General features: G+C 58.0%; 1 protein-coding gene across 1 annotated transcript; it reads left to right on the forward strand.

Moving 5' to 3' along the window:
* The first annotated feature begins 1,571 nt into the window (after positions 1-1,571).
* HOXC12 (homeobox C12) lies at positions 1,572-10,718 on the forward strand. The gene is made up of 2 exons (XM_002711030.5): positions 1,572-7,099; positions 7,806-10,718. The coding sequence occupies exons 1-2, from the start codon at positions 6,502-6,504 to the stop codon at positions 8,042-8,044; spliced, it is 837 nt and encodes a 278-aa protein (XP_002711076.1). The 5' UTR covers positions 1,572-6,501; the 3' UTR covers positions 8,045-10,718.
* Positions 10,719-16,317: the final 5,599 nt, after the last annotated feature.

The raw sequence follows: 16,317 nt of genomic DNA on the forward strand, positions 1-16,317 counted from the left end.
ATTGAAGACTCTCTCTCTCTCTCTCTCTCTCTCTCTCTCTGTGTGTGTGTGTGTGTGTGTGTGTGTGTGTGGTCAGAAAAGGGAACTAAGTGGACAAGAGCCCGGGGCTCTATTGATATTGTCCCCCAGCCCTCTTGGCTCTTTTGGGAAGCTCCATGTCAAAGACATAAACACAGTGAAAGTTGGGGAGGGGGCACTTGGTGGATAGAGAAGTCCAGAGTTCTCCAAGGGATCCTCCTACTTCTGCACAAAACCCATACACAGTCAAATGAGCGAGTCTTCCTCCACCGAGACACCCCCAACTCGAGACCCCAGACGGTTGAAGGCAAAGGAAAGGTGCAGAGGAAACCTCAGGCAGGCAACTGGGGGGAGCAGGGGACGCTGGTAACCCCAGCAAGGACCGCGGCTCTGCTGGAGCCAGGCTGTCAGGAGCTCTCCCATCCTGGATGGATTCTGGAGGGTTTCTATGCCGCCTGCCCGGACTGACTTTGCGGATGTGTCTCGCTAGGAGTAGGCAGGCACTCTGAGCGGGCGTGTTCTGGGGAGGGACCTTTCCTTCCTCTGTCTGGGGCGCCATCACTGGGGACGCTGTGAGACGTCTCTGGGAAGGAGTACGTGAGCGTGAGGGTGCGTGTGCTCACACGTGTCCGGCTTTTATGAACCCAAGTGTGTAAGTGGAGGTCGTCACCCAGCACACCCTGTCTTGGCGGTAGAGTGTGTTTCCTCTCCATTATTTACATCCACAAAAAGTCCTTCCTCTTCAAGGCTGGTCTACCAGTGTTTGTGTTAGAATAAGGCTGGGAGCAAAGGCAAATAATGCACGAGCAAGGGGCTAAGGAGCCCAGAGCTTTCCCTGGGATGGTGGCTTCCATGCTTTTATAATCTGATGGCACCCCCTACTCCCCCACCTGCCTGAGGAGAGGAGTGGGGGCAGGTGGGCTGGGGTCTCTTCACCCAGAGGCTGCCAGGGAGAACTCAGATCCTTCCTGGAGTTTGCTGATGATGATGGCGGGGTGTGGGGGGGGGGAGCTTCCCCACAAGTCCTAGTCTCCAGACTAGGGGCCAGCAAGATGGGTTTTTCAGCCAGGAGCCCAGCAGCAGGAACCCACAGGCCAGCAGCACCCCTGCGGGCTGTTGGGTCCTGAAGTTGACCCATAGGTGGTAGAGGGAGGGCGTGGGGGATGGGGTGGGGGTGGGGAGGGTGGGGGGTTCGAGGCAAGGGCAGCCCCCCCCCATAGGCGCCGTCTCTCCTGACAGCCCTGGCCTGCCGCAGCTCCCTTGTGACCTCATTCTATTCACAAAAGGGCTCCCCACCCTAAGATCCGCCCGGAAGGTCTTGGATGGTTTCAGAGCCCTCTCCTAAGAAGCTGCGAGGCCCCGTTGGGGCAGATGTATCTCTAGACCTGCGCTGGTGGAGGAGCGAGGGGCCCTGGGGAGCGAGGGGCTTCTGGGAGGAGGAGGGGGGTGGAGGAGGAGGAGGAGGAAGAGGCCGCCACCGCCAGAGCTCTTTAGCAACCAACCAGGCTCTTCCTCTTTTAGCCTTGACCGTGACTAGGTCTTTCTGACCTTGACATCACCGAGAGCACAGGCGCGGGGTGGGGGGGGGGGTAGGCCTTGATCTTCCGGGGGGGCCCCTGTAGACGCGCCATCCCCTTCCCGCCGGAGCCGGTCGCCTCTGTTTACACACTGAGGAGGTGTCATCTGCAGTCTAGACAGGGGCGCTAATAACGCCCATAAAAGACGGCCTCTCCAGAGATGCTCCAGCAACTCAGCCCCTGCGCGCCTGCCGCCGGCCGCTCCCTCCGCCTCGCGCGCCCCGCCCTCCTGGGCTGTGGCCGCTGGGCCTGCGGGCGGCCTCGGGGAGGGGGGGAGCCGGAAGGTTTCTAGAGGCTGAAGACCTCCGCCTTCGGTCTCCAACGGTAAGTGGATCCCCGCTCGTCCAGCCCAGCTCGGGGTCTGCGGTGCATCCTCGAGTCCCCGCCGGCCCCCTCTGTCGGTTGCTCCCACCCCTGTCCGCTGGCGCCCGTTGCCCCAGACGAGGGCCCTGGGGTTTGGGAGGCAGCTGAATAGCTGTGTGGAGCAGACCCACCCCCTCTGGCAGATTTCAGCTCCTCCCCGGAGCCGTGGTGGGGGCGGGCGACCCGGGCACAGCCAGAGGGGTCGGGCCGAGGGGCGCGGGTACTGGGGGTAGTGCTCACCCCCAGCCGGCTTCGAAGTCAGGCCTGGGGCGCTGCGATGCGTCGCAGGCGGTTGTGGGTGTGGCGTTTGATGAGGTGTGTGTGAACTTGGTCCCCACACCTCTCCTGACACTCAGTAATTCACCGGGCGGAGGAGATCCTCTACTGGTGGAGGTGGAAAATGTCAGAGCTGGGGAGGTGTTTAACTGTTAGTGCGCCGCGGGAAAGACAGAATGGGGAGATATGGGGGATGGCCCAGCTAGGCATGCAGAGGGCATCTCCCGGATGGTCCTTCCTGGGATTACCCCCCCGCCCTATTCCCCCCCCCCACACACAAGGGTAATTGGACTAGGGTATTCTGGTGGATCTGGACTGGGGCTCAGAGGAGCCCCATGCGAGGGATGGGAGGAGGTACTCTTGTCCCCGAGCTCTTGAGTGAGCCAGGAAGCTGGACGGAACTCTCTCACTCAGCCTTGTCCAGCCCCTTCTCCAGGTTGCGGATCGCCCAAAAGCAGCACCTGGGGAAGGAGGGGGTGTCTCCCGGTCTGCTCTTTCAGTCCCAGTCTTCGAAGGAAGGGTCGGGAATAAGGTGGGCGTTGATCCCTACAGGAGCCTGGGAGCAATGAAGGAAATTGAGCCCCTACCCCTACCTTACAAAGGTCCCCCTCCAAGCCTGAACCGCTACAGGGGGTGAGACTGAGAGGGTCCGGCGGTCTGCAGGGGCCCAGGCTGTCCCCATGGGCGGCTGTTATCTCCCCTCCCGCTGCCCGACCAGCTCTCACTAATGTCCCTTCTGGGACCCAGGCCCTGTTTCATTTGCATAAGCGGCAGAACCGCTCTCTGCAAATCAGACAGTGACCTTGAACTGGGCCGCCAGGGCCAGCAGAGGTCTTGGCGGACCAAGGAGAAGACAGCACCGCACCTACTAATTTCCGACCTCCTGGGCTGGCAGGCGAGTGGGAGTGATCGCTGGCGGCCTGTGCCTCCCACAGCCATTCTGTCCCTGCCACCAGGGAAGGCATGGATTTTATAATTGTCTCATCCTCACCGGCGGCCCCGAGGATGTGGAAGGAGGGGTGGAGGCACAGAGAAGGCGAGGAAGGGTGCTGCAGGACACCGGCTGCCTCGGGTGTGCAAGAAAAGCCTTGGTCCGAAGCCTTGCCTTCAGCTTTCATAGCCCCGGAGTTAATGAGCGGGGCACGGTGGAGCCGGGCCAGCTGCGGTGGGAACGGGTGGCCGAGGGACCAACGCTCAAGCCACCCCTTGTCTAGCTCTGCGTTCCGATGAACCCACAGAGTTAGGGCGCACCAATCGCGCGGCGGTTCCAGAGCTGCGGTCCGACCTACTGTAGTTCTGCGCGTGGGCAGCGCAGCGCTGGCGGGTCGGACCCGGCTGGACGCAGCTGCCCAGCGTCGGGGGGCTGCGAGTCTCTCCTAGCCTCCTAACCCAGCCCTAGACCGCTCCCGGCGGCGAGCGCCTCTCGCCAAAGCCGCATTTAGATTGGCAGCTTTGCACCCGAGCCTCCCGCCGGCCCTGGGGACCCAGGCCGGGAGCGGCGTTTTTGTCCGAGCCTGGTTAAAGAAGGGGCGCTTGAGTTGCGTGTGCGGCGGGATTTCTTAGAGGCGAACAAAGCCACGGTGGTGCCTGCTGGGGCTGGACACTTAGATTGCCTGGGTCCTCGGTAGGGTCCTGAAAACCCCTGGGCTCGCGGCGGGAGGGCTTGAGGGAGCAAGACACCTGGAATGCGAATTTTGCCGATGACTTCTTGGCTTGCGCTCTCCGACTGCAATCGGGGTCGACTGCGTAGAAGGAAGGGGTTTGTGCCTAAAGTCCGAAACCTAGAGAAAATGGCCTGTTTGGACAGAGCCAAATCGGGCCGAGACAAGTGCGTGTATTGAAAAAGGACTTCCTCAGCCCATCCTCATTTCGTCGGCATCTGCCGCCCTGTGGCCGCTGCTGCGCGCGTTCGGAGCGGCCTGGCCAGGGAGCGCAGCCGGCCGAGCTCCAGGCCAGAGATCCGCGAGCTGGGGGAGGATGCGCCGAGGCTCCCGCTCTCTGTCCTGCGGTCCGTCTTCTAGACGATCGGAGTCATCCGGGGACGCGAAAGAGAACGGGGAGAAGATCCCACGCCACAAAGGCCGGAGAGTATCCGGCAGAGCCTAGCCCAGCGCCCCCCACGCCAACAATAGCGGCTGCGCGCCGAGGCCCGGAGAGCCTGGGCGGAGACCCCGCTGCTGGTGCAGTGTTCCAACTGCTATCAGCGACCGAATTAAAGTCACACCCTGTTTATCTTGACAATCAACATTAGCCCCTCAGAAAAAAAAATATAGGAACAATTGTCAGTGACGCTCATGAATGCGTCTTGAACAGAGGAAAAAAATGTGAGGGTTGCTGTGACATGGAATTCGCAGCCCCTCCATCAATTCAGCACAGAAAAAGCCAAGCCAGGCGGAGTCTCTGGCCCATTCCTCGGCGTGCCCCCCAGCAGTTGGCAGCCCTCGGCTCGGCTTGGGTTCCAGCATGTGGACCAGGCGCCCCAGCAGGGCAGGCTCCTGAGGGCGGAGGGGCCAGGCCGGGGGGAAAGGGGAGACGATCCAGCCCAGCGAGGGGCGGAGGGGCAGGCTCTGCGCAGTCCCTGGCAGGGCGCCCGCGGGGACGCATTGCTGTCGGAGTGAGCAGCTAGGGCTTGGAATATGAAATCGCGAGGGGGGCCGTGGAATTCCAAGAATCTGCGTTCTCTCTGCCGCATCCTGCAGAAGAGAGGAGAGAGAGAACAAGGAAAAGAGGGAGATGAAAATCTTCTGTCTTCCGTCTGCTTTTGTGGCTTTGCCTCATTCTCAGAGACAATTTTCACCTACGTGGGTTTCCTTTCTATTCTCTCGACCTCTCAGTCTCTCCAACGCTCTCTAAATCTTCCAGTGTCTTGCGGTATTTGGACTGTCGCTGAACAATTTAATCTTGTATTAGTTGAACCATGCTTTGTGTAGGAGTTTGAAATAAGCATATACAGAAATGTAAGCGTTTTCTCTCGGTGGCTCCCGTAAGGCACATCTGGTTTGGGAGGGCTCTATTTTGAGTTTCTGTTCAATCCACTTGGGCTGGGCTGTGGGGGGGCCAAGTGTCAGATCATCACTTCAGTGGCCAGAGCGCTAGATTCTTAGACTTTTCTGAAGGAGGCTTCTGAGATTTGCTCCGTAAATAAAATCTCAAACCCTCTGGCTCCCAGCCCACCTCAGGAGGCAACCTCCCCTAGCCCTCTGCAAAGCTAGGCTGGGCCAGTTCTGGGGTGTGGGTATATCCTTTGCAGTGGGAAGCAGGAGCCTCTCCCGGCAGCCAAGCCCTGCTAGGGAGCTGGAGTCTCACGCTGCTAAAAATCTGAGAACACCCCAATCCCTAGAAGCTCCTTAGTCCCTCTAGAAGTCAGAAGATGAGTAGCTCCAACCCCCCGATTTTCAGGAATAAGCAAGTAGGTCCCTTTGGAGCTAAGCGCCTCTTTTTCTTGCTTCTTCTGCATCCTTCTTCCAAAGGTTAGGGGAGGTGTGAGGCTGGGGTGGCTCCCAGCTGTGGTGCAAGACTGAGTTTCCATGGGCCTTGGGTGGGGGGATAGGGAGAGGACCCCAAATGTCTTCGCGAATGCCTAAGGGGAAGGTGCTGAGGAAGAGCCCAGCAGGGGTAGGGCTGGGAGAAATAGCGGCAGGAAAACCTGTCCTTACCCCCACTTCCCTCCACTGTAAATAAACCCCGACCCAAGGGCTCATCCGTCTCCTTAAACAGCCAGTAAACTTTATATGACACAATATCTAATAGTAATTTATTGGGGAGATATTGTAAATTCCAACGGTTTTAGTTAATAAAGGAGCTAATTAAAGAGGGACGGGCTGTGTTGGGCCAGCTGTTGGTGATAAGATAACACATCTGGGGGCGGGGCTGCGGGGCCGGTGTGTATGTGTGAGTATTTTTGGTGTGGCGTTTTCCCTCTTGTCCCGCGTCTGGCTATTGCTTCACTTCTCTGCCCTAGGTTTTATGTGATTAAAAAAAAAAAAACAAAAACAAAAACATAATTCAGCGAACAGACCTGCCCTAGACCTTGGTCCCCCCCCCCAGCCCCCACCTGGGGTTGGGGATGGGAGAAGTTGGAGTTGGTGCGGGGTGTGTGTGTGTGTGTGTGTGGGTTTGGGGGGGGGTGCGAATCCGCTGTCCACACCCCTCCCCCTGGCGGCGGCACCCACGTGAGCAGGGCGGCCAATGGGTGGCCGGCGCAGGTTTAACTATGTTTAATGTCAGATAGCAATAAAGTAGAAGCTGCCGGTCTGGCCCCGCGGAAATGGGCGAGCATAATCTCTTGAATCCCGGGTTTGTGGGGCCGCTGGTGAACATCCACACGGGAGACACCTTCTACTTCCCCAACTTCCGCGCGTCCGGGGCGCAGCTGCCCGGGCTGCCTTCGCTGTCCTATCCGCGCCGCGACAATGTGTGCTCGCTGCCTTGGCCGTCGGCTGAGCCGTGCAATGGCTACCCGCAGCCCTATCTCGGCAGCCCGGTGTCGCTCAACCCGCCCTTCGGCCGCACGTGCGAGCTGGCGCGCGTGGAGGACAGCAAGGGTTACTACCGAGAGCCGTGCGCCGAGGGCGGTGGCGGCCTGAAGCGCGAGGAGCGCGGGCGCGACCCGGGCGCCGGACCCGGAGCAGCGGCGCTGCTGCCGCTGGAGCCGTCGGGGCCGCCGGCGCTCGGCTTCAAGTACGACTACGCGGCGGGCGGTGGCGACGGCGGCACGGGACCTCCGCACGACCCGCCCTCGTGCCAGTCGCTGGAATCCGACTCCAGTTCGTCCCTACTCAACGAAGGCAACAAGGGCGCCGGCGCGGGCGACCCCGGCAGCTTGGTATCGCCGTTGAACCCCGGCAGCGGGCTCTCGGCCAGCGGTAAGGACCTCGGCCCAATCGTGCGCGCCACGTGAGGGCTTCCTACCTGGGCGGGCCGGGGAGCGACGAGCTGGGGCCGCCTGGGGTGACAGAATGAGTGGAAAGTTAGAGCTTCTTTGAGAATGAAGTGCGGGTGGTGGGGTGAGCCCTATAAACATGTAAATATCCCCATAAAAGAACGGCAGAGGTTTCCTTTTTTGCTAGCCAGAGGCCGGAGGGGGCAGGGGCTCCAGAGAAGCGGGATCCTAAGGCAGACTTCCCCACAAGCAGGAGGGACGGAGCCAGGACCCTGCTTTCCACGGGTCCTTGGATACGATCTACTCTTAGCCACTTGCTAATGTTAGGTTCACACTCTCCTGGGATCCAGTCCTGGAGGGTGTGGGAGAGGAGAGGGCCAGGAAGTAGGGAAGAAGAAAATAAAGGAGAAGGTAGGGGAAGAGTGAGAGATGGGCCTTCGACGGCCACCGATCCTGCAACGGGAGGCAGGGCTCAGGAGGCTAGGGTGCCCAGTGAAAGTGGGAAAGGAGACAGGGATGAAGATCTGGATGGGAAAGGTTTCTGGGATGCCCACCAGCCAGGAGAAGGAACACAGAGAATCTGAGGTCCCAGGTGGCGTGCCAGGGGCAAGGCTCCGGGGAAGGGTGGAGGGCACTGGGCTGGTTGCCCCTCAATCCTCTGGCCAACCCTGCGGTTCATCTCCACCCAGGCGCGCCCTGGTACCCGATCCACAGCCGCTCACGGAAGAAGCGCAAGCCCTATTCGAAGCTGCAGCTGGCGGAGCTGGAGGGCGAGTTTCTGGTCAACGAGTTCATCACGCGCCAGCGCCGGAGGGAACTCTCGGACCGCTTGAATCTTAGTGACCAGCAGGTCAAGATCTGGTTTCAGAACCGGAGAATGAAAAAGAAAAGACTTCTGTTGAGAGAGCAAGCCCTCTCCTTCTTTTAGGGGGCGGCACAGGGTGCCAGCCCCAGACTGAGCCTGTCTTTGGGCAGAGAGCAAGAGAGGGCGCCGCCTGGGACACAGTCCCCGCTTGGGACGCCCGGCGTCTCTGGCAGGCCCTCCCTGGACGTCTTCTTGTCTGTTTTGTTCGTGGTTCCCTCCCACACACCCCCAGCAGGCCCTGCCAGTTCTCAGAGAGAAGGGAAGAAGCCCAGCCAGGGAGAGAGAGAGAGCAGAGGCCCACAGCTGTGGACGGTGGCAGGGCCCAGAGCCGCTGGGGAGGGGCTGCTTTATTTTAGGCGGGACTGGGGCGCTCCGACAAGGGTCTGGAGGAGCCTGGGCTCAGATGCCCCCTTCTTCCACTTCCTTTCTGCTGCCCTGACTTTCTACCTGCAAAAGCAGATGAGAGTGGAGAGAGTGAAAGCCGGGCACCCAAACTCACAGTTGGTGGGGTTTGGAGAGGTTGGGAGGAGGGAGCAAGCGCGGAAAATCAGTGGGAGAGAAGGAAGTGAGGCTTGGTCTGGAGGGCCTGGGGAGAGTGAGGGAGAGTGGGGGGACCCCGGAGAAGTGCCATTTTCTAGAAGAGAGGGGTCAGCGCCACCCAAAGTCCGCTCACGTCTGGGTCATCCAGAGCTGGACACGGAGAGGGCTGAAACATTCGGCAGAGGCCGGCGACTACCAGCCTCCTGTCCCCTCCAGGATGGGATGCTGGAATGGTCTTTTGACCCACCCCCACAGCCAAGTCCCAAGCCCTCTGCCCCGCACTGGGCGAACAGCGTTCTCAGGTGTGGTGCCATCTCCTCTGCCTGCCGCCGGTGGGGCTGTGGGGCCAAAGCCTCGGCGGAGATTGAGAGCCCAATCACTTACCACCCCAGTCACCCCCCAGCTGGCTCTCCGGGAAGTCCAGGGGATTGTGGAAGAGGCTTAGTAGCGCCACACTGATTGGCAGGGATAGTTTCTGGCAGGCTCGGCGGTGACGGTGGCCGGCCGCTGATTCTCCCTTCCCCGCTGGCGTTCACGGTCACGGCCGGCCAGAGGCTGGACCGGCATAATTTACGAGGCGGGAGGAGAATGTGCCCTTAAAGGGGCTACCGGCCGGGGAGGCCCCGCTCAGCCCTGGTTTTTCAAGCTGGTGACAATGGAGGAGGGGGCCTACCGCTCCCGTTCCCCACCCAACCCCTTTCTCTTTCCCCCACCCAGCCCCGTCACCACCCTTTGTCTCAGGACTCTCTGCCTCTGCCTCCCGGAGCGAGCCGCCCACCGTGAGGAGCAGAGCACAGGGAGGGGCGCACCCCTAGAACCTGTTGGAGGCCACACAGTGGTATCTCCAAGCCAGAAGGTCTTTTATCCAGAGTTCCCCTGTGCAGTAGATCCTGGGTTGGCGAGAGAGAAAGAGAGGGAGAGAGAGAGAGAGAGAGAGAGAGAGAGAGAGAGAGAGAGAGAACCTATCAGCCCAGCCTCACCTCCCTGCACTCTTTTTTGGTATTTCTCCCCCCAAAGTACACCAGCCCCCAGCCTCCCATCTGCAGTGCTAACCGCCCTCCCCCCACCAGGGAGCAAGCAGCCTGGGAAGCAGGGGACCAACAGAGTCAAATGCAGAGCCTGGATGTTGTGAAACTGACCTGCTCGCTTGGAGTGTTTTCTGCCTGGGGAGAGTCTCCCCACTCCTAAAGGACAATCCACAGAGTACTCCCCACTCTTCCACCAACACACAACTTCAGGTCCCCAGCCGAATGGGGCTATGCAGAGGCGTGCGCGCGCGCACACACACACACACACACACACACACACACACGGCTAAGCCCAGCGGACCACTGGGCCCACTGCACTTGCAGGCAGACAACAGTCCCCACAGAGCCCTACCAAGTGGACACTGCAGTCATACACCTCTGTGACCTACTGGGGTACCTGCCTCTCCCCCCCACCACTCGCCACGTTTCCCCACCCGTGTAACTTGTTCTATCCACATACAAGTCTCCTCCGTTCTTGCTGGCCACTCAGTGTCCTGTGAACCGGTGCTGGGTGGGAACTACTACCCCCGCCTTGGCTTATCACCCACTGTACCCCTTCATGCAGCCCTCCCCGTGACTTGTGAGCCCTTGGGTGCTGAATTGGAGCCCTCCCACCTTGGCCTGACTCCCAGAGCCCCCACAGAGCAGCCGGGAACCCTCCTCGAGGAGTAGGGGATAAAGATATGCAATCTTCTCTTCCCTTCGTTTTAACTTGACTTCTGTGAGCTTCTCTGTTACTCTGTACCCTGTTTTCTGTGTCTGTTGCTAGTTCCTAGTGTGCTCATGGTTAGAGGCCCTCTGCTGCCTTCCTCTCCAGCTCTCTGTAGTGTATCCTCCTGTTCCAAGGTCTGTCTTAAGCACGTTTGCCCTTTGTATGGTCCTTGTACAGAGTTGCTTCATCATATTAATAATAATTAAAACCTGGATGTATGACGATGTGATTCTCTGAGAATGCTTTTTAACAATGGGTCCCCACATATGATATCTTCCATCCAGAAAGAACGGAAACTTCAGCCCACTAGCTGTTCCCCCACTCTTTTTACTGTAGCTCAGGCGAATAGTGAAAATAATAAATGTGTAAAGGCAGACTAGTTGCAGGGGTAACAAAAATAGCCAAGCAACTAAGATTGTTCATGAGCTCTTGTCTCCTATCTCAGTCCCAAGCAATTATGGCCAAGAGAAAATTGGGGATGGGGGGAGGATGCGCTGAGGACTCATGGGGCTATAAAAATAATGCGAACAACCCAGAGGAGGCAGAAACCAGTTTCAGAAAAGTGAAAAATAGAAACTGGGGTAGGGACATGGGGGTCTGAACTGGGACACAGGGACAGAGCCAATGCCCTGGGGGCTGGGGTGGGATCGGGATTGGTGGGTCCAGGGCCTCAACCTTGCAATCTTTAACTCTCATGCTCCGTGGTGAGGCCATTTTGTGCGTTGCAAGGTGCCTAGGCAAGGGGGCCGAAGATCCCCTGGAGCTGTGAAATAGACTCCACTCTTGAAGCCAGGACCCCCTCCAGCCGTTCCTAAAAGAGGCCCAAGTCCAGACCGGTGTCAGGAGGCAGCAGTGCCCATGAGCTGCCTGCCTCTCCCCCTGCTGCCAACCTTATGCCGCTTGCCCCCCCCCCCCAGCTACCCCTCCCACCAGTGTGACTCCAGTCGTGGGAGTCTTCTTCAAATTCCTTCTCTATGCTCCCAGGCCTGTGCTGGAAAACCAGCCCCCCGCCCCCCACCTTGAGAGCAGCCTTGGGGCCACAGCCACGCCTCCTGCCCTGAAACCTTTCTCTCCTTCCATTTTCTTAATCCTGCAATTAGAGAAACTAGTCCATTTTAGAGCAACCCTCATTCTCCCTTCACCCCTGTCCTCAGCTGCCCGGTGTATGTCTTGGAGATCGGCATACAAAGGCTGGCTGGGAGAGAGGCTAGGGGCCGCCGCTTCTGGCAGCCATGAGCTGGGGGAGGGGCCTGCTGGTAGCTTCTGGGTCTGAATAAAGGGGGGGGGGGGGAGTGCTGTCTGAATCCCAGGGTTTTCAAAGCAAAAGACTAGCCACTTCTTAGGACATGTCTACACGGGAAGATTCAACAGTGGAGGTGCTTCTGGCTTTTAAGAGAGTGAATTTAGAGATGTGGTGAACAACTGGCGCTGAATTGATTCTCTCAGTGTTAGAGAGAAGGCGCCCTGCTTGGTGGTTCCATGCAGGCCTCCACCCTCAGTTGTCAGAGAGGGAAGGACCCCAGCCATTTCCTCCTCACTGCAAAACAATTGCTTGTCTGTCCTGGAGCTCAGGATTCAAGTGCATGGGGCTGAGCTGAGTTCTGGACCTGGGCACGCTGCTGGCAGTGTGTTGAACTATTTGCCTAGTGTGAACCCCCAAACTACCATTTATTCCAGTCACTTTAAGACAGAGCACCCCGTGTCGCTAACTGGGCCTTGTGGGACAAGAAAAAGAGAGAATTTATCCCGGTGATTTCAGGAGAAGACAATTGTGCTGTTTTGTGTGCGGCAGTTTCCACCATCTGGTCTGTGAGTTCTGTATTTGGGCCTGATCACCCACGTGGTTGTGCCGCTCCCGACTGCATAGCTGAAGTTGGGTTCTGAAAGCCACCGTGGAGCGGGCAGGAGATGGGCCGGTAGTCCAGGATCTGCGGATACTAATGCAGCCGGAAACCAGGCACGATCGATGGCCTAGACCAGGAGGCTATCAGAGACCGCCAGGCCCCCATCGGCGAACAATGCAAACCCCTGGGACCTGGGGTTCCGGCAGGGCTGGAGCCCTCACCCACGCTCCCCTTCGGGTCCAGGAAAGCAGGAGCAGGTTTTAGGCTCCAGGCCGCGCGGGAAACGGACCCTGGCGCCGCCGAACCTCTCCGCGCCGTAGGCACTGGGAGGCGGGAGGGTTCTAGCGCAATTCAGCTCCAGGTGCCTGGCAGGCCCGGGGTTGCGCGGCGGCTCCTTCCCCGACCCCAAGGTCCGAGCGACCGCTCCTCAGTGCCTGCCTCCATCGCGGCAGAGTCGCCGGTTTTCCGTGGAGCGGCCTGCGGTCGGCGCCCGCCGCAGCCCGGCGCTGCGTCCGCGGTTGCAGCTCTTAGAGACAAAGGCGGACCGGCGGCTGGTGCAGGACGCCGGCGCCCGGGGCCTCTCTCCGACTCACGCCTTGGTGCCCTCCGTACTCCGGCCCCGTGGAGAGGGCTCTGAGACCCTGGCCCTAATCTCCGTCCGCCTGGTCTCCGGCTCCGGTCCACTCGAAGGTCCCGGGGAGAGGAAACCGGCGCGCCCACAGCCCCGGTTGACCCGAAGAGCTCCTCGCCCAGCAGCGGCCGCAGCACAGGTCGCCTCCCGAGGGCTGCCGGGCCCCCGCGAGGGGCGGGATGACCCCTGCTGGCCGGAGCAGTAGAGGCTGCTTGACCGAGACCCGCACCGGCCCAGTCCTTCGTCCCCGCTCCTCCGAGGCCTGGGCGACGCCCCAGAAGTTTGTGGGAGACCTCGAAGAGCAGCGGGGAGGAGGCACTGCCTGGGTGGCCGGAACCACACCTGCCTCCCAAGCGCCTTCCCTCGGCCCGACACGCGGTGTCCCGCTGCGGCGACCGCCCCTTGCGCCAGGTTCTCAGCTCTGCCAGCTCTGCCCAAAGCTCCCCAGGCCTGCGCCGGCAGCTGGGGTCTGGCACTGTAGCCAAGAAATGAAACCAAACACAGCCGGACTGGACCAGCTCCTTGCTGGCCGGCGACTTCTCTTCTTCCAGCCAGAGCGCTTGCAGGGCATTCGCAGACAAGTCTTCATATAGTCAGCTTCCCTGAACGGGAGCTCAGAGCGTCCTTGCTGGCGCAGGTCTGTGCGATGGAACCCACCCGCAGTGCTTGCTGGAAAGCGCGCTGTGAAAGCTGGGTGACCACATGGGAGCGTGGAAAAGATGTTCCCTAAAATACACACCTTGCCAAGTGCCATCATACCAATATATTGAAACCACCTCAAATGCACAGATGCTACGTTACAGGTACATCCTGGGCATGGGGGAGATTTTCTAAATACACACACACACATATACATATATATACACACACACATACTCAGAGACAACTTTTGTCCATGCAAGCGAAAGCAACCTACCAGGAAAAGATTATACATAGCATGTCCATTTGTCGAATGTAAAAATTTATTTACATAAAGGGAAGACTGCATGCGCACACACCCCACACATGGAGTGTTCAGTCCGTTTAAGCTCCAAGTATGTACACACTCAATAGGAGTTATAAAACCAATGCATGGCCAATGCAACCAGATATTAATGTCTACATTTAAAACTGTGTGCAAAATACATGGTATCATTATAACACCCAAAGTGCCTATCTACCCAGTGTATTAAAAAGAAATTCTGTGAATCATGTTTGCGTATACCAAATATAGCGAAAGAACATTCTTGGGCTTCACAGGTTGTATTTATAACACAGCTCTGGCAATCACAGGAACAATAGCAAGAGGATGCTCAGGCCTTGGCAATGACCATCTCCGTGTGCTGAGCTTCTTCTGTTGATCATTTCTGCTTTTTTAAGCCTTCATCTAGGTCTGCACGCATTATTTACAGAAGTGAGGTCTCTTCTCTACTCCCCTGTTGCACCTCTGGTCTGGAGCTGGGGGGCAGGTGTCTATATTTAGACCTAAAACCTGTTTGCAGCAGAGTCCCGGGCATACTCAGGCTTATATGGAATCAGCAGTATATACTTAGATTGTCCCCTGATGCATTCCTGTAGACCTGGTGTACGCGTGTTAGGTTCACTCTGTGTTGCCACTTAGGGAAGAGACGCGGGTACAGGGGTCTGGCTAGGTGTGTAACAGGCGGTTGGATTCCTGGGTGTGTGCTGGACATCCTTGGGATCCCAAAAGCGAAGATTTGCTTAGGTTTTTTATTTGTTTAATGTATTTTCAAATTTCGAGTCTAGAGAGCAGCAAGAAGCAAAGGCTGGATCCTGGCCTCTCCGCCCCTCTCAAATGCAGAAGCAGCCACCTCTCCGTGTCCCCCTCAAATGTGGAAGCAGCCAGGGCAGAAAGGCCTTGGGTCTGTCCACACCCCATACCCAGGCTCACATTTGTAACCAGGGCTGGGTCTACACAAGCTCCAGCAAAAGGCTAGCCCATAACTCAAGCTTCCCCCTCCCTCAACAAAACCCTCCGAACTTTCCCTTTTGCAGGGGTCCTTTCCTGGTCCTGGGCTGTTTTTGGTCCCCCCCCCCCCAAAAAATTCGTCCCACTTGGGTCTTTGCTTAGCAACTAAAGGTCCGGGACACATGCCTATGGAGGAAATTCTTTGACGGTGTACTCACATCCAGCAGAGACATTGTTTGTGAGTCCAGGGGTTCCGCGTAGACGCGGCCATATTTTACAGTCCAAAGGAATCAATTAATTAGCGCCTCCCAGTCCCCCCGCCGGCCGCTGCTCGGCGGAGCGCGCGGCGGCGGCTGAGATGGATGTGCGTGGCCAGCTCGCTGGTCTTGTTAACAAGCCTCGTCATAAAGATGGAGATGATAAGGGGAGCGCAGAAGCCCGGCGGCCGCGAGGGGGGGCTTGCAGGGCCGGCCTCGCAGCGAGTGGGCAGCGGCTGACCCGCCGCCGCCGCCGTCGCCCTGGTGCGTCCTGCGCTCGCGTTGCTTTCGCCTTCTCTCCTTCGGGGGCATTCATGCTGTGAGCTGGGACCGGGGTAATTCCTCCTCCCCTGCCCTTCCTGGGGTTTTCCCTTTTCTTCATCGATCAGATTTTCAGCAACCAAAATATGCAAAGCTCTCCTTTGACGAGTGCCTGCCTTGCGCTCTGCCGCGTTTGGGGGGGACCTGCCTTTGCTCTCTCCTTTCCTTGCGTTTCTCTGCATGGCTCCTTTCATCTCTGTCCGGTGCTCTCTCCCTCCTCTGGCTGTCTCTCTGGCTTCATGGTTGCTTTTTCTACCAGGTGGGTGCTGGCTCAGGCCCCAGTGAGCTTGTAAAAAAAAAATAATAATACAAATACCCCTTGGTTATCTCGCGCCAGAGTGAACACCCTCAAATACTCTAGACTCAATGAAAATAAAATTTAAAAAAAAACCTTCAGTGTAATTGCTGGTTTGGGTTGCAGCACTTAATTCTGTTTATTCTCGCTGATGTGCATACTTAACGCAGAGATATTGATACTAAAGGGCAGGGGGAATTAATTTTATTTTTATAGTCATCTATTAAGAACAGAAGATGATCTGAGTCTCCTTTAAAGGGACCGAAGAGGGGGGAGGAGGGAGATAGAAAGACAGGGAGGGAGAAGGAGAAATATGACTGAGGGGAACAAAGATCTTTGCCTGAAGAAACAATGTAACACTACACAGAACTATAAAGTCTGGGAATGCAGGACCCGGGACTCTCCCTCAGCTTCCCCCATGTGGAATCCTGTCCCCTGCACTTCCTGCTGAAATCCCGACCCCGACTCGATAGTGGTAGTCAAGGAAGAATTCATCCAATTATCCGGATAATTGTAGGGGGAAAGAGAGAAAGCATTTGCCTTTTATTGTCTCATCCTCTCTGGGGTCTGTGTAGAGGAGGGGGTGGTGGAGGAGGGGTGGGGGTGTCCGTGGAATAGAGAGGAAGAGGGAGTGGGAGAGGGGGTCTCTCACCAGCACCCCCAAGCCCTGCAAAATGGCTGCTCTGGAATGGGGGAGACCCTAGGCAGGAGCTTGTAGATTTGGGAACATACTCAAGGAGAGAATCCAGTCTGAAGGCCTCCGATGCAGTTTCATTTTCCGGGAGATCTGCTGGGCTTC

Source organism: Oryctolagus cuniculus, chromosome 11, assembly GCF_964237555.1.
Source record: "Oryctolagus cuniculus chromosome 11, mOryCun1.1, whole genome shotgun sequence".
Lineage (NCBI taxonomy): Eukaryota > Metazoa > Chordata > Mammalia > Lagomorpha > Leporidae > Oryctolagus > Oryctolagus cuniculus.

What these genes read in the sequence shown, in the direction of transcription:
- HOXC12 (XM_002711030.5), top strand. Translation starts at nt 6,502, where the DNA reads ATGGGCGAGCATAATCTCTTGAATCCCGGGTTTGTGGGGCCGCTGGTG. An exon ending in CAGCGGGCTCTCGGCCAGCG is followed by an intron (nt 7,100 to 7,805) that starts GTAAGGACCTCG and finishes ATCTCCACCCAG; the next exon opens with GCGCGCCCTGGTACCCGATC.